The 24997-nt window shown below is 39.3% G+C and overlaps 2 protein-coding genes across 11 annotated transcripts; one reads left to right on the top strand and one right to left on the bottom strand.

Annotated features, from left to right (window-relative positions):
- The first annotated feature begins 45 nt into the window (after window positions 1-45).
- LOC6561253 (protein painting of fourth) lies at window positions 46-2384 on the top strand. 2 transcript variants are annotated; one of them, XM_032733944.1, is made up of 4 exons: window positions 46-599; window positions 674-1555; window positions 1626-1859; window positions 1942-2384. In XM_032733944.1, the coding sequence occupies exons 1-4, from the start codon at window positions 182-184 to the stop codon at window positions 2106-2108; spliced, it is 1701 nt and encodes a 566-aa protein (XP_032589835.1). In that variant the 5' UTR covers window positions 46-181; the 3' UTR covers window positions 2109-2384. The 2 variants fall into 2 exon arrangements, with proteins under 2 accessions (XP_032589835.1, XP_032589836.1); XM_032733945.2 differs by having other exon boundaries at window positions 98-599; window positions 677-1555; window positions 1942-2295.
- Window positions 2246-24033, bottom strand: LOC6560466 (matrix metalloproteinase-14). 9 transcript variants are annotated; one of them, XM_032733937.2, is made up of 6 exons: window positions 23955-24033; window positions 17824-18052; window positions 8480-8883; window positions 7444-8362; window positions 6783-6951; window positions 2246-3238 (listed from the first exon to the last, which is right to left on the bottom strand). In XM_032733937.2, exons 2-6 carry the CDS (start codon window positions 17932-17934, stop codon window positions 3078-3080), a joined length of 1764 nt encoding a protein of 587 aa, XP_032589828.1. In that variant the 5' UTR covers window positions 17935-18052; window positions 23955-24033; the 3' UTR covers window positions 2246-3077. The 9 variants fall into 9 exon arrangements, 6 of the variants coding, with proteins under 6 accessions (XP_032589828.1, XP_043070505.1, XP_032589832.1 ...); XR_006246605.1 differs by lacking the exon at window positions 23955-24033 and adding an exon at window positions 3567-4122 and having other exon boundaries at window positions 3168-3235; window positions 17824-17987; XR_006246604.1 differs by lacking the exon at window positions 23955-24033 and adding an exon at window positions 3567-4122 and having other exon boundaries at window positions 3171-3238; window positions 17824-17987.
- Between the last annotated feature and the right edge of the window lie 964 nt (window positions 24034-24997).

The following is a 24997-nucleotide window of genomic DNA, read 5'->3' as shown; positions in this document are numbered from 1 at the left end:
AGTACACATTGTGTTTACTGAAAACAGCTGTGCGTTTGGCGTTGCCACTATGTCAGCAACTCAACACAGTAAACTTGTATTTTGATAAGAAGCTGATATTTTATTAAATAAAAGTGGATTTTAACGTATTAGTTTTATACGGCACAGTTCTGAAATATTAATCGTTTTTTTCGGGAAAGATATGGACCTAAAACGTTCGTCATCAATAACGGGTCTGGGCGATGGCCCAGATGCAAAGCGCGGTACAAATCTAAAAGAAGATGAGTTGCGGATAGATCAGGACTTGGGTTCAGGCACTGACAAAGATTCATGCGACGCACAGCCCGAATGTAATATGCCGCAGAATGTAGCCGAGCAACCGGACTGTAATGGCAATAAAGTTCATCGCGACGGTAGTCTATCGCCCAGTAATCATGTTGCTCCATACACTGGCAACGGTTGTGCACCTTCATTGGAGTCGTTCATGTTTCGGCAGACACCCGCCGGCAGTAAGCTATGCTCTTGGATGTCAAATACTGATTCGAAGACATCCGCTAATGAGGATAATAATGGGACAGCACTCTTTGAATCCGACATAGATTCCAAAACAAATTCGCAGAGTAAGTGGCAGACGCCGGGAGGTTTGATTTAATTTTGATTTATGACAAGCAGCTAATTCTCGAATCCCTTCCAGAAGATGTTAGACTTAATCGCAAGGCAATCGCCAATTTACGCCGTCAAAGTGCATTGCGTGCTCTAGAGTTAGAACGTGAACTGACCACGCAATCACAATACGCACCAACGCTGCTTATACGCTTTCCCGATCCCCAAATAAGTGTTGCATCCGTCAGCGGATTCTCTGGCAGCATCAGGGATGTGGTATTTCCCATTAATGTTGCACAGCGATATTGCCTTGTCCATCTCAAGGTTGGTGCGAATGTGGAACGCACCATCGAGGAGATAAATAAAGTGCGTTTTGGCCAGGGCTATTTGCATGCCGAGGTGAAAACTTTTACGGAGGAGGAGCAGGCCGATTGCATTGATCCCTGTTCACTGTACGTGAGCAATATTCCGTTCAACATGAACGCTGCTGAGATTAAGGCGTTTGTCAACTCCATGCGAGTGGACATTGGCGTGATGAAGCGACAGAAACGGGCACGTTACGCATTTGTACGCTACTCCAATGCCGAAACTGCCAAGGAAGCATTTAGGGATCTAGTGAGTCGTACCCTAAATAATCGCGTGCTCACAGTACGCTACCGACGCCTACGCAAGCGCCAGGGCAATCCGACACCAGCACCCATAGACGCCATATCCAGTCTGACCATCGACACAATTGCAACGGATGATGATAATATTGAATGCTGCGTGATTTCACCGCCGCCGGTGGAGTCCATTACCATAATTGACAGCGATGAAGAGCAGCACTGCGGGACACGACTTAACAGCAGTTTGGTGCTAAAGAAACGCGAAAGCACAATGACTGCACAGGAGAAGGAAATCCAGCGACTGAAACTGCAAGTGGCCGAGCATGGAGCCATCATCCGGAGCTTACAGAAGCGGGAGAACAATATTGGTAATGTCGACTCGCTGCTGATGATTTGAACTAAGTAAACTAAACTAAGCTAGCGCTGCTTCAATTACAGTTAATACCATTACCAAAGTAGAGCCACAATCGGATCTAGCAACACACAAGTCTTCGTATATGCATCGATCGCTATCACCGTGCTCCAGCTATGATATCAAAATGGAAAATGACTATTTAGGCATAACTGAAAGTACGCCTGAGCCTGAACCCGATTCTTTGCCAGATGCCCATTCAAATTCGCCTTATGGGCCCACAACTTGCCCCATTGACGGCATGGAGGATCCCATCAAACGTAAACACCAGCAACAACTCAACTAACCTCTAATCTGCCTATATAAGTTATTGTATTGTATTGTCCCGTATATCCTACTTAGCATCCGATTGTTTTGGCTGGTTATTTTCAGGTCTCGGTCGCCGCAAAAGTGCAAAATCAAATGCACGGCAGCAAATCAACGAGACCACAATCAAGAAATTTCCAAGATCAGCCAATTTGCAAGTCGTACATGTGCAGGTCGGAGCTAATTTGGATGTAGAGGATTGAATTCTCGAACTGTCACACCTCAAAATTGTTAACGTATGAGACCTAATTTACGGTACATAAATGAGCATTATGAATGTATGTACATTATGTTTGTACATACATATTTGTATGCATAGTGTAGACATAGAGCTCTAGGGTTTTAACACTCATTTTAATTTTTATTTAATGTTTTTCGATCACGTTTGCAACGTACAATTTTTATAAATTGTAACACGATAATAATAATATGTAAATTAAATAATAATATTTCGGTTTTAAATATTAAACCCGAACAAATATCGCTTACAGAATTCTTATAATCTTACGCTTAGACTTAATTTAATAATGATCTTTTATTATGGTTTCCTTACGATCATAAGTCCTTTCGATAAACAGCATTAGTTTCTATACTTAATTGTTACGCAGCTCTAAACAACATTGAATTGCTCTTTTAGTGAGTGTAACAACTCGAATTCAACTAAAATACGTTTATCATTTGTTGCTTTATCGATTTTTAGTATTTTTTAAAATATATTTTTTTGTTTTTCATATGGCTTGCTATAGTTAATATCGCAAATTGTCATCTTTAAGTTACATAACATACTCGTAGTTTCGGCTATGATATGAATCCTGATCTTTTTTGTTTATTTCGTTTTATATTGCATTCTTGTATTTCCTTGGAATGTTAATAGCTATTTAAGATTAAAGTTTAATTACATTTAATGCTGCTTTTTGCAATTTGTATTTACACAACAACGAATTTAAGGCACCTGTTTCACATGATACATATATATCTATACATATATATATTTATATATATATGATTGATTTCTTGTTAATATGTAGGTTCGTATTATTCGAATACACAATTCAAATTTGTAGGTAGCCTATCAAGATTTTGCAAAGTGCAGTAAAATTTTCAAAACTTTACTAAAATTGAATATTTATCTCAGTGAAATGTTCCTAAGAATTGCGCAATGTTCAGATATTTTAGCTAATTATATACTTGGATAGACAGCAGAGCAGGAACGTGGTCAGGAGCACACTGGCACCGGAGTTGCTGGACAGCTGAATGGACATCGCACCAGATCCAGTTCGTTCCGACTTTTCGGGCTCGATGGGCTCATCATTGGTTTGGTGATCACCGACTGCTATGTTCATTTGTATTGTGGAAAAATAAGAAAGTTCAAAAAAACAATTTAGAAAATATTTACTAAATATCAAAGTTCTTAATACTTAAACTTAAGTACTGTGTAGTATATCTAAACTAAGTTCTGTGACGGAGGTGGAGGTTTAATTTTTTAAGTGCAACACTTTTGGACACAGCTGTGTAAAGATTTTGTGTGTTGGCCAAAAAAAATAAAAAAATAAAAAAAACCATAACTGTCAAAATAAGTAAAAAGAGTAGAACTAAAATTAAGCTATCTTAAGAAACGAATAAAAATATATATGTATATATAAGTAATTAATGCAACATACTGTTCCACTCTGTGCGCAAATGTTTTTAAGTTGATTCGTTATTGAATTTTGTCGTTTGCTTGACTGTATTCTGGGCGGTTTTTTCAATGGCGGCAGCGACGCAGGCTTTTATTTCTGGGCGTCGCATTTGTATGTGTTTTGGGTGTGTATGTGTGTGTGGTTCTTTTTAATTATTTATATATTATATATTTTGTGACTTTACTTTGAGACAGAGATCACTCAAGCAGGCATAGAGTTATGTATATGGACGTAATACAACTTAAGGCACGCGCTTTGTATCGTTACTAATACAAACAGTGTTCATATGTATATATAAATATATATATATAGGATATTAGCACAGTTATGTATATAGTTGTTGCTGTTGTAGTACTTGTTGTTGTTGTTGGTGAACAGAAAACACGAAACTCTGAAGGAACTCTGGAGTTGGAGGTTGCGTGCGCTCTTTAAAAGTAACGGTTCGTCAGACTCCACATCCAGCCGGGCAGCAGACCCATGCCCGTACCCGGCACCGTATTCGTATTCGTATTTGGATTCGTATTTGGGAACCGCGGTACTGCATTATGGCAATACATGGATGAATTTGATCAGTTTTGATTAGAGCACGCCCAATTCAAATGAAATGAGAGATACACATATGTAATAAAAAAAAATGGAGAAACAAAATAAGAGATAATCGCATAAATAACAATTCCAGCAATTTGAAGCGCTTGTCTGTGTATTGGTGCGTCTACAGCGGGGGAAGTTTGGGGCGTGCGCAGTGTGTGCTGTGACGTAACTACGAACATACAAACATTTTGCTCTACGAATGATGCGATTGCGATACGAGACAAGCGACAGCAATGGTGATAACTAATAATCAGTTCGATCAACTAGCATAAATACAAATACAAAATGAAGCACAAAGAGCTACAATAAATAAAGCTTAATTACACGTATATACACACACACATACACATACAGCTGATGGGCGGGCAGCTTTTAATTGTCGTAGCACACAGAAAGAGAGCGAAGTGCAGTAAAAGCAACATTAGCAGCAATTTGCCGGTCGGGCGTGGTAAAGCTTTCGATGTGCGCGCGTTACTTTTGTCTTCTTGCTTTTCTTATTGTTTCGATTGTGTGTGTGTGTGCGTGTGTGTGTGTGTGTGTGTATGTTTTGGAGTTCGTTGTTATTGTTGTTCTTTTCGTTTTTATTAGGTTTGTTGCTGTTCAGTTGTTGTTGTTGTTGTTTGATGTTAATTGTTCTGTTTCGTTTTTATCCGCGTCTCTTAAAGCCTGCAAGAAATACATTTATACATGACATATACAACATCTTAAGTTCAGTTCGGTTTATGTAAATTGATCGGGTTATGGGCAACAAGCACGTGCATGCAGTGTTAATTATTCCAATTGGCCAACAGTACTCCGGCAATCGTGCAAACTGGGTCAAAACATAGCGGTTTGTGGACCACATACATAACATATTACAGTGTATGCTTCTGTGGATGGGTGTGTAGGTGTAGGTGTAGGTGTATGTGTAGATGTAGGTGTAGGTGTAGGTGTAGGTCATGCGGGTCGTGTATTTAGTGTTATTGATAAAACATGCAATTAAAATGATTTTTGTTTGATATAGTTCTTTAAGTAGGAAGCCTTTAGCCAGTTGAATTTGGTGCCACAGGTATCAAAGGGGTAACAACATTTTTGGTTTCGATTTCGAGTAAAACGTTTTACGCATAGAGTGCTGAAAAATGCCATAATAACTACAGGATATACATACATACATATTTTTAGTTGGGTGGAATCACAAAATATTAATAATACCATAGAACTACATAAGATACCTTAAACTTAGTGGGTGGGTGGGTGTACGTACTGAGGATTGCAAGAACTACACTCTGTGTGATTTTATTACTAGGTAATTGTTTTCATTGTGGTGCTTAACAAATAGTGTTGTAAAAGTGTTGTTAAGTATAAGTATATGCCTAGTGTTGTGGTGTTGTAAAGTGTTTGATTAGGTTAATTAGGAACATCTAAATGCAAGGCTAAAGCTAGATTAATTAGTTAGTTGGCGCATGCAAAGTCTCAGGTGCACGTTAAGACTTAAATCTAAGTAGATAGTTATGGTATATTGCCTGGTGCCGCCCCAAGAGGAAGCGGGGGTGAAGTTAGTGGGACCGACTGACCAGTAGTTTGTTTCTTTTTTTTTATACACTGTAAGCAATATATGATTATTATATTATCTTTTATTATTTGACATTGGACCTATTGTAATTATTTGATCATTTTTAAACCTTTATTGAAATTGTTCGATTTGTTTTCTTAACATGGTATGCTAAATTGAGTTGGTTAGCAAGCTAAGAAGAAAAGTTAGTTAATGTTAGGAATACCAAGCCGTAAAAACAATTTTTAGATAAATTAGAAAAGTTAGTAACTGAAATTATAATAAATAAGATATGAATAAAATAAAATAAAAAAGTTTTCTTTAGTAAAAAAATAAAAAAATCATAAAAATGGGTAACTCTTAAAAATGTTGATATTAGTATAGTTAATCAGTAACTTGGTGATAAAATAAAATGGTTAAAATTAACAGGGTGCTTCAGAAACCATTAGGCAGATTTTGATGTGATAGTGGGATAATGGGCATGGTTAGGAGTGTACAAGTGTACAAGTGTTGAGAGGAAAGTGTAACCTTCAGCTGGTTCAGTTTGAGTACACTGAAACAAACTAGAGTAAAACACCACAGAAGAGAATATATCTAATTGTTTACAAGAACTACGAGTACTATGAGAAGAAATTGGACATACACAATTTGAGAATTAGTTTTCAGTAAAAAAATAATAATGTATTTTCTGCTTTCATTTTTTTTTTTTTTTTACGTTCATTTGTTATTTGTTGGCAATAAAAACAAACACAATGAGTTCAGTAATAGAATTGACTACAGTACGATACATACATACATATATAAACTTAATTAAACATACCATATTTGTATAAATTCATTTAATCATTGAGTCTATGTGTACATATAGACTTTTGAAAGATTTTGAAGGATTTTTAAACATTTCTTGGCTGGTTAAGTAACAACTCATACAACTCATGTTTATGAGATCTTTTTGACTTTTGTTTCGATCTTTCTATGGATTCGATACAGTTTTCTCTTTCATCTTGTTTACAGTTCAGTTACAATTGTGTGCGATTGGATTCAAACAAAACTACCGCCGAGTCGATCCCACTCACCTGCTTCTAGGTCAATATCACCATTACCATCATCAGCATATAGCTGTGAGCGCTGCTCAGACTCCTCTCGATCATCCTCAATAATATTACCTGTGGACGAGGGCGTGTTCTTGCAGCCGAACCACCAGTGCGCCGTTGGTCTCGGGAATGCCGGCGTTGCCGTATCCACCTGTTATCGGATAGAGAGTAGATAGCATCAGTACAATTTTGGGGCTAAGAATACCTCAATTCGAATTTCCTGCTGGCTTCGAATCTTTTGGAAAGTTTGCGAACTATCGCAAGTAAACTTTCATTAGTTTGCAATATTAAGATTCTTCATTTGTGTATTCTGTTTAGAAATTGTAAACCTTCGAATTAAGAGCTACTGTATTTTAATACTAATAATAATAATAATAAATACTTTCAATTCTTCAATCAATTTCTTCAGATCTATTTAGAGCTCAGATTTACCTTTCTAATATTGAGTTCCTTTCTAAGTCTTCAGACTATTCGGCTACTTACAGACTCAATACTTCAGATTCTTCAGTGTATTCTCAGATTCTTTTGGTTATTTATCTATTAACTTCAGATTCTTCACTTGGTTATGAATACTTCAGATTCTTCACTTGGTTTGTAAATCTGCAGATCTTGACTAATCCACTAATTTATCAGTTCAACCTACCGCAAAGCGTGCATCGTGGAAGCGATAGTACTTGTCGCCCTTGAAGAAGTAGGTGTAGCCATTGGTGTATCGGAGCGCCGCATCCAGATTGTTCGGCACGCCCTCCCAGTTGGAGATGGGCTTGGGGTAGGTGGCCTTGACGGGTGGCCGCTTGGAGGGATCGAAGCGCCAGAACTTGCTTCCCTTGAAGAAGTAGATCTTGCCGTTGCCGCCCCAAACCATTGCTGCGTCCAAGTGATCTGGAATGCCGGTGAAGCCCTCGCTAATCTCCTTGGGATACGCACCATCCATTTGGGTGCCCTGGTAGCGCCAGTACTGAGTGCCCTTGAAGAAGTACGTTTTGCCGTTCTTGTACGTAAATGCAGCATCGATATTGCCGGGCAATCCTGGCCAGCCCTTGGATATGAGCTTCGGATAGCCATCCTCAACGGAGTCCGTTGTCAGCTTGTAGTATTTATCGCCCTTAAATGCGTACGTTTCGCCGGTCGGCGAGTTGAACAGCGTGTCTATCTTGGAGTCCTTGCAAATGGAGTCATCCAGAGGCACCTTGGGCGGCGTGTACGATGGTCTGTGCGTGGTGGGCGGGAAGGCATTGGTGGGCGTCAGCTGACTCGTCTTGCGTCCATACAGCGATTGTATCGCTGCCTTGTCATCCTCGTCCAGCTTGAAGACGGGCTCAAAGCCACGATAGAATGGCGCCATCAGCGCTGAGCTCTGATCCGAATGCGACAGGCCCAAGGAGTGACCAAATTCGTGAGCAGCAACCTGGAACAGATTTGTGCCACGCGGCGATCCAATGGTCCACAATTCGGCATCATCGAAATGCGCATCGCCACCAAAAACGGGGAAGAAAGCATGGGCCAAAGTGCCGCCCTGTCCATCGAAGGCATCGCCATCTCCATGCTCGCTTTCAACAAATCTAGAGAGAGAGAGAGAGAGAGACAGAAGGTTGAAAGACAGAAGATGTTAGAAATGTATATAGTAATAAACTAAGATTTTTTAGTATAAAAGCAGATGCTTGTTTTGCAGCACTTACTTGATCTCAATGTGCACGGGGCCCGATGTCTTTCTGGTGAAGGTTAGATCGGTATCCTCGCTCCAGACAGCGAAGGCACGTGCAATCTCCGCATCGACATCGTTGCGCTTCAAACGCTTCGGGTACTTGGAGATTTTATAGGTGAGGTTCTTCACACGCCAGCGACTGCCCTGGAGGGCATAGCGCTTGGATCGACCGTCGCCAGTGCCGACTCGATCCCTGACACCACAACGTGGCAGTGACATCAATTTCATCGTCTCCTCATCCAGTTCGCCGGTGATGTTGAGTCCAGCAAAACTCTGGAATTCCTGTATGGCGTTCACCCATGTGCGCTTATCCTGCAGCCCGCTGTTCTCCGGATTGCGAGCCGAGGCCGGCAGGTAGCCAAACTGCGACAGGTAGATCTGCAAGAGGCAAGCAATAAGCAGTTGAGTTGTGCGTTTAAGTTGAGGCATTGGGACATGGGGCATGGGGCATGATCAATATATTGCCAACGGGTGGTTGACTAGCGTTGATTTATTGTGATCAGATAAAACACGTTTTGCCTGCCTTCTAATTGTCCGGCACACAACCACCACCCACAGTCCACCTCACCCCCTCTCCCACTCTCTTTGCAGGCCTCATTCGTCATTCGTCACATTTTTTGCGAGTGCATAAGAAAGAAACAGCAGCAAAAACTATCTGACTTGCATAATTTATGACCAAGTGCCTGGCATGGTAATGTTTTATCATACCACCTACCCCCTTTGAACCCCCATCCATCAGGCCAGAACTGGGCGTATGCTTAATACTAAGAGCGAATCACAGTTACGTGACTTTAATTATGCGATTTGAGGTGTGAAAACAGAAACTAAGCACAACACAGCTCAGCTCTATTGAGACGAGACAAGTTGAGTCAAGTTAAGGAAGTGTTTTCTTATTTGTATTTGTTTTTGCTTTTGTTTTTGTTGTGTTTAGCATTTTATGGCGATTTTGCAATTAATTGAACGCATGTAAGTTGAATTAAATTGTAACGCAAATCTTTCTAAAACAGCTAATTGTGTTTAGCATTGAATCTCAGAGAACAGAGAACTGAGAACAGAGAACATTCTCCATAGGAAGTGCCACCTGCACAATGTGTACAATGCGAGGTTAGAGATGCACCTAACGGCTCTTTCCAAGCACAGCCCAAAAAGCAATTAGAATCAAGCACTAATTGCAGCAATTAGTATTTATACTAAATATATACAATTTAAAAAACAAAAAAAAAACTTTTATATTCATTATTATTAAACTTTAAGCTTAATTGGAAAGTCGCTTTAGGTATTTTTTTTCTTCTTATTGTTGATGGGCACGTAATAACAATTTGGCATGTGAAACATGTGCCGTCTGCCCCATGTGTCGCACATTTTAATGGGGCAGCTGAAGAGAACCGCATATATACAATATACATGTGTGGTATACTGTGCCATATACTATCGAAACAAAAAAAAAAATCATATAAAATAAAGAATCACTCAGAAATGGCGCTTGCATAATACCAAACAATCCACTCAGCTGACTGCACAGATTCTGTTTTTTATTTTTAGTTGTTGTTTTTTTTTTTTTTTTCTTTAATTTTATTATTTTTATACATGCCTATAGAACTTTTTATGATATTGTATTTTATTTTGCCGAGGAAGTAAACTTTTTCGGTTGAATCGCATAAGTATGCGTGGCGTTGTCCCATCCCACATACTTAATAAACTGGGTGGTGCTGCCGTTTTGGCGTGTGGTAACCACAACTGGTCACTTTGCCGCGAGGAGGAGGAGTTGGAGAGGGTGTGGGGAAAGGGCCTTAGTCTGCTCGCCTCAAAAGGTAAATGAACTCGAGCGCGGCAGACGCTTTTGTGGCTTTGTTTTGCTTTTCCTGTAAACATGACTCTGACAAGCGGCAATCAATCTGGGCAAAAGCACAAAATATATAAAAATAAAAAAAACAACCGAATCGAACAACTCCAGAATCAGTAGCAGAACTGCGTACACAAAGAGCGATATGCAAATCATTTGCAATTTGCGTTCCGCCTTGCTGTCAAAATTATTACACAATAAAATTAATCTATCCCTCTTTCTTTCTCTCTCTCTCTTTCTCTCTCTTGTGCTCTCTCTGTATCTCTCTTTCTCGCTCTTTGGGTTACTGTTTTTTCCTATATCAGTCACTGTTTTGATAGCCTTGAACAGGAGTATAATGACTGGAAAATTCAGATTAAATAGCTTTCGCATTTCCTATAAAGATCATACGTTTTACGTAGCACATCAATCAGTATACTTTATCATCGATATTGTATATTTGGATTTATTATCTATTTTGCATTCGGTTTGCGTCACACTCAAAATTATACATTTTTTTGTGAGTTCAAAAAACTATTAGAGAATCAGTTCGGCAAATTAGCTGTGGCCTTGAGTCATGACTTTGGCATTTTTTAATCTTCTCTTAATTAAATACATTTTCTTTATCACTTTTGGTGAATTTACGCTTTGATGGGATGCAGTCTCAATCTCAGGCCTAATCTCGACTGCTTCTCGAATATATAAGTCTCAGACCTAATCTTGTTTGATGCTGGTGGGTTCAAGTTGAATTTATATTCTATTAAATATATATTTTGGTAATTCCCATATTTTGAGTCATTATGTTGACATTGTTCTTGAACTAAGCTGTTTGCACATTCCAGTGCTGAATGCTCGGCTTATGCATTATGCAATTAACATAATTGCCGCATTTTGAATGCAGTAAATGCAACGATGAGCTGCAAGCGCTTCGACTGCAACTCGTGGGAAACACATGAAAGCAGCCGCCGGGGCAAACACGCGCTTTGAAATTCCAATTAAAATTTGCATTAAATTTTTCAACCGGCTTCTGGCCCTGATTTACACATTGAACATGTTTTTGTTGACGCGGGCCAATATAGCAGTGACTCTGATCAAAATTGAAGGCAACCGCTGATGAGTTGGCCCAGTCACAATTAGAGTTTGCTTGTGTTTGCACCACTCACTGATAAGATATGTTAGAACACAAGACACACCAGCATACGAGAAGTAGAAGTACCTGTTGGCAAGCACGCATTGAATGAGTGGCTTATGAACTTATCAGCCAAATGTTTCATGAATCATGGGTGTTGACGAACCTTTCGAATGTTCCGAAAACGAATGAAATGCGTCACAACAAATGTACATTCGTGAGGATTTCGAAACGGAAGTGCGAGACGGAAATGGCTTCATAAATTGCAGATATGACACACGATAAGGACAGACACTCAATACAGGTGTTTATATAACATGTCGATACAAATATATGATATATATAGATACATACGTTTGATTAATACGCTGCGAGTAGCAGCCATATTTGAAATGCAATCATTTTTGATTGTTAATTGGCAAAGCAATTGATTTATTTATCAATAAGCATTCAGAACTGCTGCAATAGCAATCGAATAATCAGTTCACATTACAGATCAGACAAGCGCTCAAATTATATAAATTATAATGTAAATCGTTGCTTAGATTCACGTATCAGCGCACGTTGAAATTGCACTTCAATTTGTGAATATGACAAAACACACACAAGAGACATTGACACGATTTGCAAAAACACAAAAGAAGTGAATACACACACACACACACACACACACACACACACACACACACACATACACACACACACTCGTACATATATAATAATAATAAATGTGCCAACAATTTTCAATGTTGTCCCATGCTGCTGCTGCTGCTGCTGCACAATATGTAAATGGAAATGTCAACAGCTGAAAAGGAGCTCAAAGCTGAACTAGAAGCAGACACTTGATATGAATATTGCTTGCAGCGCTCGCCATTTGTCTATGACTGACCTGCTTGCCTACTTTGGCTATACTGGCTCACTGGCCACGCCCCCTCAGGCCGCAGCCCAGTTGAACAGTTGAACAGTTGAACTAAACTTGTGCCAGGTAGCAGCTGCAATTGCCACGAAATGCCGAAAGGGATTTACATTTTCAAAGCCAAAAAAAAAATAAAATAAACTTAAACAAACTACCAAAGTGTACGCAAACTTTTGTTAGTCACTGTGTACGACGTACATGTTGTGTGTGTTTGAGAAATGTTTTGAGTTTGCTTTTAAAGTTCTGCAAGAATTCGTTGATTGCTGCTGTTTTGTGTCGAGCAAGATCCTTACCAGCGATAATCGGCTTAAACTGATTGCGAATTACAAGCCCTAATACCGTCTGCGTGCGTTAGTAATGCAATTGTACATTTCGAATGCCTGCCTATCACAGTCATTGACCCCAGACCAAAAAGTAGTGGAAATACCTTTGGGTTCACGCCTCTGTGGCGTGTGTTTTGACCCTGCCCGGGTGGCACTCAAAGGCGGCAACTAGCTCTCGTACCATTTATTTCCGGCCAAACAAGACCAGGACATGCATAAATTATAAACAAGCAGTGAACGTAGTATTTTTCGACTTTTTTCTTTCATTTTCCTACTATTTACTTGACCGGAAATTGATGAGAAAATTGTATTTGCCCGGCAACAAGGAAGGGCCAGAGGGTGACTCAGTTGGCTGGTTGAGTGTGGGCTAGTGTGTGTGTGTGTGTGTGTGTTTTACGAGTATGCGTGTCTAGGTCTAGGTACGTTTGGGGTGCGTTTGCTGACGCTTTAAATTTTCCACCTTGATTTGGGTCAAGCAGCGCTGGGATCAATGACCAGCGCTTGCAACTGCGCAACTATTTAAGCCTAGACCTTATTTCATAGACGCATTGAGAAAGTGATTCAGTGCAGGCTGTTAACAGGTAATAGATTTCATAGATCTGCAAGTAGCCAACACTTGACCAACTCGTTTAGTTGGCCAGTTGTTGTTGTTGTGCGTTGACTGTTTCTTTTAATGGTTACATCACTTACAAAGTGAAGTCAAATCGAGACCCCCTCCCTCTCCTTAATTAAGTGGGTTTGTGTAACGCGGGGAGCGTGGCGCTAAACTGGGCCAATTGAGCCGCGAAAAAGGTGCCACCGAGTTGCGCAACTTTCTAATCGCGCTAATACGTGGCACAACTGAGACTGGCCCAAAAGGCTAGCTAATAACTTTGTCAGCTGCTAATGCCCATAACTCCCATTTGACATTTAGCCGCCAAACTTTGCCAAGGTGTCTTTCGCTACGCTTTTTGCCCTCTGTTAATTCCACATTGGCGATAAATAAAGCGCTAGATTTGAAGATAACCCAAGTGTTTTATGCAAAACTCCAGCTACGCCTTGCCAACAAGTTGGCTGTCTAACAAATGAGAAAAAAAATAGGAATCGCATTTCGTTTTGGTTTTTTTCCTGAGCTGTTCCCAGCTTATTTGCAGGCTGTTTTTATGCCCTGTTGCAAGTTTAAATCCGGTATAAACAAATTACACTTTTTACTCGAATGTTACTAAAATATACATATATATTTGTGAGGGTATTTTCGTACAGAGTATTGCCAATTCTAGCACTTTGTTAACTAGTTTTTGCTTTTCTATGGCGCTGTGACCTTGGATGCGGCTTTATAAGGATGTTTCACACACAGAAATATCATTTGCTTGCGCTGTTAACATTTGCTTTTTGCATACGCCTTTTCAAAATGGCAAGGTTATCCTGTTTAGCTTTTTAACTGTTTACCTGCTCAGCTTGCATGGTATCCTTTTGTTAACACCTCGTGAAGGTCGCGCACACGCAACGTGACTTTTCATTTTCATTTGAATTTTGTTTTTTTTTTTTTTTGTTTTGGTCTGCTGCTGTTTGCTCAAATCAATCAAACTTTTATTTTTTTTTTCGTTGCGCAAACACTTTCCTAGTCATGATGTGCTGTTTTATTAGCTTGCTGTTGGGTTTTTAGTTAAAGTTATTGATTGACTGGACGGCAACTCTCGACTCTCGATTCTAGAGACTGTTTTCGTTGCTGTTTCTAAGCGCTGCGTGACGCACGCGAATTTTTTGCGGCTATAGAATTTTCTTGGGCAACTTTTATACAGTTTGTTGTTCAATTTCTGTTTAATAGGGGCGGGCTACAGTTGGGTGCTTTAACTATTATAATTAGCCAAATACGTCATTATTGGAGTAACGAACAAGTTTTTCGCCAGGTTTTTCTTTTTGGCAAGTTTTCTCCATCTGTTATTTTTAGCTGCCGTAAAACTTTTCTGGCGCCCATGTTGGTCGTGGGCTATTTTAATTAGGCCAGGCAGACAGAAACACTGATGATGATGACGCTGTTGCTATTGCTGCTGCTGCTGCTGCTGTTGTTGCTGCTGCTGCTCCAGCTGAGCTCATTTCAATGAACCACAATTAACCTTCGACATTATTTATTATGTATACGCCTTCGATTATGACGCCAGGCTTTTGTGTCTGTGATGGGCGACACGCTTAATCATAATGCTGCACTTACTAATGAGTCACGTATATGCAGTTGAAACGTTTTACCTTTGTTTACACTAACGATGTCAATTTGTGTGTAATACGATGTGATTTTTATCGATGAAAACGTATTGTAACCTGTCAAACGGCAGGTGACAGTTTAAGTAAAGAGACAAGACAATTTCGTACCCTACATGAATCAGCTAAAATGGATTAATCAACAAAACAAATCGTGTCTGAGCCGAAAAGCTAAACTTCATTTAAATGCAGTGTACGGCATTAAATAGCAGACAAAAAATGATCAATTGTAAAGAGCTTGTTTAGCAAACGATACGCCGACTGTGGTCCCCGACTAGACATTTGATTAGGCCCAGTCATTGAGCCATTGCGCTTGTAAATACAATGCAACTTGGCAGAACTAACAGAAGAGAGGAGCGATAAGCGAGAGAAGAGTTGGGTAGAACAAAAGGGGCATTCAGTTGTGTGTGACATTGAATTGAGACAAACATGGGACGCACAATGTTGACGTATGCGTTCTATGAACGACATTATGATCATCATCAGCATTTATCGACGTCGTTTTGGGCGACTGGTCAGCCAGCCAGCCGGCCAGCCAGCCAGCCAGCTAGCCAGTTAAATGGCCATGCTGGTTCCGCGCCAAGTTGTTGGCAACGCGCTCAACATATCAATTAGTCAAATCCGTTGCGAACAAAGACGCTAAACTGGCAAATGTAGTTTGTATTTTGTTCTAAGCACGCATTTACATTTGAGCAGCGCGTGCGATCGATCGATCCCAACAAATTATCGATAGCTGCCATCGATCGATAACTTACTTACACTCTGACTTGGACGAGTTAACGTTGCATTTCACTCGCCGTAAATGGTTAGACAGGAACTGAAATTTGTACACACACATTACAAGTTCACCGCGTGATGCAGCACAATTGACGCCAGTTTAGCAGCTCATCTAGCATTTGATTAAAAGGTGCGGCTCGGTCGACACTTGGACGGACATGTGATTGCACCTGCTGCTGCTGCTGCTGCTGCTACTGCTGCTGTTGTAGTTTATTAATTTATGCAGATTGCAATCGTGCAACAAGAGAAATCGCTTTGTGCCGCAAAACGTGACAGCCTTGTCAGACGCCAGCAGCAGCAACAGCAACAGCAGCAACAATAACAACAACAGAATCATGAGAAAGATAAACGACCCAACCACCCCCCTTTGGCAACCACAAACCAGTTGCCAGTCACGTGCCAATTGCAATTTATGAGAATTTGCTGAGGATTTGTTAAGGATTTGTGTGAATTTGTTGCTGCTCTTGTTGCTGCTGTTGTTGCTGCTGTTGTAGGTGCACTGAACGATAATCATGACAGCCATTTGGCATTAGGCCGATATCAAGTTCAGTTTGACTTAATGACTTGCAAAACAGCATCTTGATGCATGTAAGCATTACAAGTGCAAATTGGCAAACGGAAACGAATACAAAGTCGGAGGCAGACACGTTAATTGATTAAAGTTAGTTTGAAATGTGCATCTTAACAAGATGTGCAAGAGCCGCGAGAATTGAAGTTACTGCAATTAAATGTGAATACTAAATATTCATTGAACGAAAAGAGCTGTAGTCAGTCTGAATATAATAGAATATAGAGGCACAATTGCTTAGATTTATAATCATAAACGTTAATAAATTGCACTTGAAATTGAATTCAATTATTGACAAATTTTCCATGGAATGTTAATCAAATTATTTCAACTTTATAATTTATTAAATTAGACAATAACAAAAAACTGGATATTGAAAAATGTATGAAGCCATTAAATACAATTCAGCAACAACTTAAACGCATTTGATCATAGTCCAGTGCAAAACAATTAATTGTGATTCTGAGCACACTGGTCGGACTATGAATCATTTCAAACAATGTTATCTCTTATGTGCTTAACTGATTGTAGCTGCTAGGTACATATAAATATTAGAAATTATACGCCGTTTACTTCCGATTTACTTGACAAAAGTTGCGCAGAAAAAGCCGTATTTCGATTGCCATTGTCAATGGTGTTGCTTCATCCACATATTATATAATATATATAATATATATATATGTACTTAGTTGTATGTGTAGCCAGTTGGCTGCACATGCAACGGACTGTGCATGTGCAACAATTATTCCTGTCACATCTGCACGCAATGTATTTATCGTATGTGTATGTGAATATATATATCATATAGTATACAAATATCGTCGTCTGAAATTTTCACGACCTTAGCCTTTTGGGGGTCTTTTAGCCAACAGCAGTGCATTAAGCGACAGCCTGTTGATATCGTTGATAGCCAATTCATGTGAGTGCATTAATTACAGCTTTGCCTCTGTGCCTGGAGATGCATCGATTTTTATTTTTCTGTTTCGTTTTGTGTGTTGCTTTGAAAGGGGTGTTGGGGGTGTGGAGGGTGTGGAGGGTGTGGAGGGGTGTTGGACTTGACATTGCAATTGAGTCACATGAATGTGGTTAGCATTGCATGTTAATTTCTAATCATTTTCAAACTAAATTGTCCGCATGTTGCAAGATAAGCATAAATGCAAAATATAATTGCCTAAACTGAAATAGTAAAAGAGGGTTTGACAAATGGTTGTGCATAGATTCAAAATAGATAATTACTCAGCGTATTAAAGCTTCTAATAAATGAAAGAAAATTAAATTTATCTAGTTTTCCATATTTGATCAACTTTTTTAGTTGTAGTTATTCATTCACTTAAGATTTACTTTACACTCCTCGAGAACTAGACTTGGTCCAAGATTCAGTTTACTTTCATTCTAGAATCGTTCCACTCTTATCAAAAAATTATACACCCAGTTCAGTTCAGTTAAGTCTCAATTACAACCCTTCTAAATAGATTTTCCACACTTGATCAATAAATCATGCCTCCAAGTTGTTGAGATTGTTAGTTGGGATTAGCAAACACTTACCTCGGCTTTTGTCGTTGAGGAAACTGGCGCACTCTGGGCGGCTACCAAAATGGATAGCAATGTGCCTAGGAGTATGAACACGGATGAGTAGCTTTGGCAGGTGTTGGACATTTTGTAGCTGTTGTTGTTGTTGTTGTTGTTGTTAATGTTGTATTGGTATTGTTGCTGTTGTGTGGGGCGCACTTTGAACTTCAAGTCGTGACTGAAGTTTGTAATAAACAACTGCGCACTGCAAATAGAAATAGAAATAGAATCGCAAAAAGGTCAATTAATATTTCATACGGATACAGACAGTCAGGTGAAAATCATAAGAGAATTCGCCATCAAACAGGCCAAGTGCAAAACGGCAAACGGAAACGGGCCCCATTTGCCAACAGGTTGACTGCGATGGGCTGCAGTGTTAACTGGGCCTAAATGGCACACAACTTTTCGCCAGGAACGGCTAACGGAAGTGATGGTATACTACGCCAACTATAGCCAAGTTGTAGCCAAGTTGTAGCCCTGTTGTAGCCAAGTTGTAGCTAAAGTTGTGGCCAAGTTATGGCTCAGCTGTGAGACGTAGTAAAAAGTGGTTGTAACTACACGTATTTGTGTGTGTTGTTTGTGTGTGTGTTTCACGTTGGCTTAGAGGGTGTCAGCTGTTTTAAAGTTGTTGTTGCTTGCAGCAGCAGCAGTCATGTGGCTGTGCCACACTACACTTGAACTTAAATTTAGACTAAACCCAATTAGAATCTAAATATAGAAATGCAAATTTACACAAGGATAGCCAGATTCATATTAGACGACACTTTGTTGAGTGATATGATATGGCCAAAAATAGCTTATTTTATATCTTTCTTGACTTACACTACTTTGTATTAAAAAGTTACAAGTTAAGTATACGACATGTGTTTTTGCTCTATTTCAATCAGGATTAAGAAGCTGTTTATTGCTTTATAAAATCGGATTACAACAGTCACAATTATTACACTTTCTAAACGATAACCTAGCAACAAGCAGATGCAACTGAAAATGCAATAAAAATTACAACAATTCTTACAGAGACATTTTTAACTGCACAATTTGAGTAGTAAAAGTAAATTGACGGAATAAAATATAAAATTATAAAGTGAATAAATTTAGTTTGGGTTTTTTAAAGGTTATTCTGAATACGTAGCCCCATTTTTATAAGCCTTTTATGTTTAGCTCGCGAAAATGCTCAAATTGCGCTCAGTGCGTTGTGGGCTGTGACATCAGCAGCGTACGATAAGTGATATCAAGTATACGACAAGTGGCGCGCAGTTTTCAGCGCCAAGAGCCGAAAGTAAACGGCATATACAGATACAGATACAGATAAACACATATATTTATTTACTTTTTGCTCTTTTTGGGTGTGACACTCACAACAATAGAGACAACGAGCGGGAGAAGCAATATTTGCTGAATGATACGCATAAGTCTGCATTTTGTTGTAGTTGTTTCCATTGTTGTTTTTCTTATTGACTAATCACCTGGGGGATTTCAGTGTGGACAAGGGTATTATCATTTTACTAGCTGGGCCTAGTTAGGTGCTTGCAGCTAACACATGTACTGAGTGTGTTTTCATGTGTGTTTTAATATACATATAAATACGTGTATATAGATAAACAGTTAAATTTGGAGCAATTAGTCGAGTTGAAGGTCATCGTTTGGTGGGTTTAAGGTTAAAGCTGTCGATGCGGTTCGCTCTGGTTGGCTAAACAATCCACTTCATGAATAGATAGTTATTTCTGTAGGGAGTCATAGTCGCTATAACGATGAATGCCATTGCATTGTTGTTAAATCAATACGCGAAATTTTGCTGCGGCAAGTTCTCTGAGCTCTCCACAAAAATTGCAATGTAGTTTGAAGTGAGTTTTGGTTTAATATCAGAGCGTTACGTATACGCAATGTGGGTCACGTATGTAAATAAATGTATAAATGTGTTGCGAACTGTTTTGGAATGAGGCCTGGAGCTATGCCAACTCTATGCTAATATTTTCGATATTTCCAGCTAATTGTGAATCATATGCATACATAATAATTTATTTTATATGTTAATTATTTTAGTATTCTTTCCAGATTTTTTTGTTCCCTTTTTTCGGCTTCTAATAGCAGTTGAAATGTTTTGTTTGCCAACAGGTTTAGCAAATGTTTTTTCAGTTACTCAAAATAAACACAGAGAGAAAAGAAAGAGAGCTATTTTGAATAGCTGCGGCACACATAATAAAACTGATTTATACGTTTTTTTTGGTTTTATACTGTTTTCGCTCAGTGCATTTCATGACGTTTGTTAGCATTTCCAGTTTTGCTGGCCAGTTTCGTTGGTTTTTGAGAGAGATGCGGTACATTGCACAATGAATTTTTGCTTTTTTTTTGTGGCGAGTGTTGTGGTGCCTTATCAGTAATGCTATAGAGTATTTCTTTTTTATCACTTCTTCAAATTGTTGTTGAAGTGCTTATATGCATTGATAAGATATGAGGCACGTCGATTTCTGTCTCAGGGCTGTGAGTTACCAAATATTTGGAATGGCCAGCGCATAATCAATAAATAAATTATGATTGGTTTAGAACTTGACCTTAGAAACATATATGTGCGTATGAAGAAGCATGTGTCATGATTAAGCCACTAAGCGACAAAGAAAAGTAAATGAAGTTGTCAAGTTCATTTCTCCCTTTTTTTTTTTTTTTTTCGCTTAAGACAGTTTTAGATGAGTTAAGGGAAGATTTATCACTCGCTGTGGATGCTGCTGCGGATGCTTACATGAGAATTGTGAGTATCTTAGCGACGTACGTAGATCAATGAACTGCAGCAGCGACTGCAATTGTTGTTGATGTTGCTCTCTTTGTTCCTCTGCCGCTGTTGCCTGCTGATTATTGTCGCATGCCAACACTTTGACAAATTAAATTAATTAGCTCGTTTGCATATAGTGCGCGTGTGGGCGTTTTTTCGTTGGCGTTGACTTATGTATTTCTGTATTTCTTTATCTACTTATTTGTTGGCAGACAGTTTACAGGCAATCCTTTTGTTTTAGCTGATATATATCTTTATATATATATATATCTATAATTACTGACACTGTGCACACGCGTTTACTATTTCCGCAAAACTGCAACAAAAACGGCACTTGTTGTTCACTTTGCAAACTCTAATTCGCTTTCAATTCAATTGCTTGCAACTGTTACTTTGAATTTTTGTCTTAATTAACTTAAAATTTGATCGAATCGTCGTCGCTTGCCGCTAAACACAACCGCACAGAGCAGCGCGCAAATTTTAACTGATCCAACGGCGCATCACAAAGTGCGAGGCGCTCTCAGTTAAGCGAAAGCTTTTTGCGTTTGCGCACAAAACATAAAAAAAAAGCTTTCGCATACGCACAGCCAGCACAGTTAACAGCGACGCTGAATTAACAGTGCGCTGCTCAACGCTTTGCATCGGGGATTCCATTGCTGGTCAAACCTGTTGGTGCTGCGGCAGTGGCTGCTGCTGCTGCTAAACCTCTTAAAACTACGCTCTGCTGTATATTGGGGCATTGCGTATGAGTAATCCGAATTTCTTGGAAACTGATACATGTGTCATGCTCTCTGTTGACTTCAGTAGCAGCAGCAGCAGAGGCAGCGGCGGCGGCAGCTTTTGTTAACTGTTTAGCGTGTGCTTTGTTGTTGTATATTTACGCTTTTACAGTTTACATTTGCCCCGCTGTCATTTGACGAATGCTGCTGCTGCTGCTGCTGCTGTTGCTATCGCTGCTGCTGTTTCTTGCAAAAGTCGTGCAATTTCCGTTGAATTTGTGACTCTTCGCGCCCTCATTATGAGAGTGTTTAAGTATGTGGGCGTGGTAATTCCTCCATAAACAAATTTATGAATGAATCTCAACTTGAATTTCAATATCGAATTTGTGGTTTTGTATTTCTCAATGAATATTAGTCATGACAATATGTCTGTGTGTGTGTGTGTTTGTGTGAGTGAGACAATTAACACCTGTCTGGCACACGCCTTGCTGTCTGACGCTGAGCTCAGCTAAGAGGCCAAAGCAGGAAGCTGGGCTCTTTACTGAGTTGTTAGATACTAGATAAAATGTGCATACATGGTGCACAAATAAATAAATAATAATAAATATAACAAGCTTATATTTACTTAATGATAGGCGTGCTCTTAAATCTTCGGACTATGGCTTATTGACTTAATAAATGTCTTAACTATACTTTGTTAAAGATTATCACCTCAATGTTTTCCTTTATTTTTACTTTTCAAATGCACTTTCGTCTTATCTATATCTATATATTAAATGCCATATTTACCTAGATATACTTTAATATTTACTCTTGTTTGTTATTGCGGCAATTAACCTTTTTTTGTTAGCTTTTCCTATTGCAGGGTATTTGACAGGTCGACTATTTAGAATTTTAAAATAATTGAAATGTTTGTTAGACACCAGACATAAAAGCACATACATATATAATTTAGTCATTGGGAATGCTTTCTTAGTAAATCTTTGCTGTCGGCGCCTGTCTGAGTTTTACCCCACTGCCTATTAGCATCAATTGCCATAAAATATTTAGTTCTGGTCTCTGAATCAAATTCTGACTCATCTTGTGTCTTTTAACCCTACCCTACTCATCTATAATTTTCAGAGAATTTGCCTATAAACAACAGCTAAAAGTGAATTGACCAATGTGGCCCCCACTTACGAGCGGATAAGCAATCACAGTAGCTGCAAATTAAATGCGCACGTGTGTATAATTTATTGGGACTGTAGTGGAAAATTACAGTGTCAGAGTCGCCCTTTGGCCACAGACGAGATGACTAAATGAAAAGTCCCATGTGTGAAATGAATGTATAAATCTTAAGATCGCATACCATAAACGGAGAACAAAAGTGCCACAAAATGTGGCATTGCAGATGCGATTCTTTGACAGGCCAGCGGAAATCGGGCAACTGAAGAGTGAGGAACTCCAGATCTCAAGAACTCAACAACTCAAGAACTGGTACTCGTCGCGACCCGAGGCGAACCCGCCTCTGTATGGCAATAACAACTTGCAGTTGTCATCGCTGTTCCCATTCCCATTCCCATTCCCAGTTCCCATTCGATGTCGTTCCCTGTTCCCTGTCACGCCCCTCGCACCCCCTCCCCCACAGCTTTCAGCTTCAACTCGTGCGGTTTCATCTCTGACATGAACAATGAAATATTTATGAGCCTGTTTCTGTCTTTTGTTTGTCTTTTTGTTTTTCTTTTTAATGGAAACTATTTATCGTACTCGTATTTATAGATGTGTGTCTCTCTCTCTCTCGTTTTATAGATCTGTCTGTTGTCGCTGCTGCCGGTTCATTGCCATTCGGGAAGGGAGAGTGAAATGAACTTTTCAAAATGTGGTCTGCCAGCGAGAATAATAATAATGACCATATTTCGATTAAATATAATAACAATTATCTATTGTCATAAGGCTAATTGTCGCTGTTATTTTGGCATTTGGAAATGCTGATTCTAAACTTGATCACGTCACGGTCAGCTCGGCCATTCGCATACTCGTAATTCAAATTGTGCTATTGGCATTTGAATTCCAATTCCAATTTGAATTTGAATTTTACACAATAGTCCGACGTGCCTGCATTTGACAATGCTTGAAGAACAAACAACAACAGAATCCAGTGGATCAACTGCGTTTTGCCAATGCAACTTTCTATTATAATTAAGTCAAATGAATGTATTTTAGTGATTGTTGTGTTTATTAATACAATAATAAACAGGATGAATAAGTTTGGAATTGGTTTCCAAAAGGGGGTGTGGAAAATTAATGGATAAAGTGTTTTTTTGTATACCATGTATGATTTACAGGGTTCTCAACCAAGTAATTTGTTAGCACTCTTCCATAAGTGTAATCAAATTAAACACTTGGGCTATAAACAGATAACATCAAACAAAAAATATAAATATTATTATTTACTTATGTGTCACTGACATAGTTCATAATTTTATGGAAACCTTATTTCAAAAGTTGTTTGCTGTAAAGCCCTTCATTTAAACAATGTTTCACAACTTGACTGAACTTGACTGAGACCACAATCAACTGGTATATTCCATACAGATGCTTGGGAATGACTTTAGTTTGATGTGAGTCATCGGCTTACTTACCACGTGAGTGATGAATGTTGACTTTTGGCAATAATTGCAGCAACTGAGTTTGGTATTAGTCTGACACGTGAGTTTATCTTTCCAGAGTGTGATAAGAATCAGCGCAAATATTGCAAGCAAACACACGCCGAGGTACAGATGGATAGTTTTTTATCACAGGCAAACCCTTAAGATTGGCCAATTGCTGATTAGATGTAAACGCAAACGACTGATAAGTGAATCAAGCTGACATCTGCCAACTGGCAACTGGCAACTGCAACTGGCACAAGGCTAATAACTCTCACTTGGGAACAGCTTAGTTTTTTGTTCTTTTTTGTTAATTTGTGTACACTACTTTGAGGCAATTTATGGTTAGCTGAGCTAGTTAGTTGTTGTTGTTGTTGTCGTTTTTTTAACTGGCAGTTCTTGTGCATACTATCAGTAACTCCCAAGTGCGCCAGGTGGGTGAGCAACAAATCAAAATTCGACTTCGACTTTGAATTCGAATTCAAATTCGTTGCGAATCGTTTGAAGCGACGTCTTTGGATTACGCGAACCGTTTCATAGCACGTTCCGTGTGCGACTCCCGTTTGTTGTTTAGCCACTGCAAACGCGTTGACTCTGTGCCTCTGTGCCTCTAGCCCTGTCTCTCTCTTTCTCTCTCGCTCACTCACTCTCTGTCCCTCTCTCAGTCTGACTCTCGCTAGCTTACTCACTTTTCTACCCAGCTGCCGCTCCCTCTCTGGGTCTGGTGGCTCCACAGTTGCTGATTCGTGGTGGCCTGCCTGGCCAGGCTAAATTACCCGCTGTTAAGTTGCCTTTATGCCGTTTCTTTGGCGCGACAAATGCCGGCGACACTCCTCTCTCTCTCTCTCTCTCACTCACTCTCGCTCTCTTGCTCTCTTTTTTCAAAGTGTCTTGAATTCTAATGGTACGAGTGTTACCTATTACCTGTGCTACCTTTGCATATATGTCGCGACTTCGTACTTTGCTGCCCTATCTATTCGTAAAGTATCTAAACTTTGTTCAGCTGTTTGGAAAGCTTAATTTGAGGAATCTAATGT

The sequence above is a fragment of the Drosophila grimshawi genome, unplaced genomic scaffold, assembly GCF_018153295.1.
Source record: "Drosophila grimshawi isolate 15287-2541.00 unplaced genomic scaffold, ASM1815329v1 contig_1367, whole genome shotgun sequence".
NCBI lineage: Eukaryota > Metazoa > Arthropoda > Insecta > Diptera > Drosophilidae > Drosophila > Drosophila grimshawi.
Note: the sequence above shows the minus strand (reverse complement) of the source record. Positions and strands in the feature narration are given on the sequence as shown.

Excerpts from the sequence above, each read along its gene's own strand:
- LOC6561253 (XM_032733944.1), top strand. The coding sequence starts at position 182 with ATGGACCTAAAACGTTCGTCATCAATAACGGGTCTGGGCGATGGCCCA. Across the intron at positions 600-673 it reads TTCCAAAACAAATTCGCAGA|AAGATGTTAGACTTAATCGC; the intron begins GTAAGTGGCAGA and ends AATCCCTTCCAG. Across the intron at positions 1,860-1,941 it reads CATGGAGGATCCCATCAAAC|CATCCGATTGTTTTGGCTGG; the intron begins GTAAACACCAGC and ends TATCCTACTTAG.
- LOC6560466 (XM_032733937.2), bottom strand. The coding sequence starts at position 17,934 with ATGTCCAACACCTGCCAAAGCTACTCATCCGTGTTCATACTCCTAGGC. Across the intron at positions 8,884-17,823 it reads CCTCAACGACAAAAGCCGAG|ATCTACCTGTCGCAGTTTGG; the intron begins GTAAGTGTTTGC and ends TGCCTCTTGCAG. Across the intron at positions 6,952-7,443 it reads TCCACGATGCACGCTTTGCG|GTGGATACGGCAACGCCGGC; the intron begins GTAGGTTGAACT and ends ATCCGATAACAG.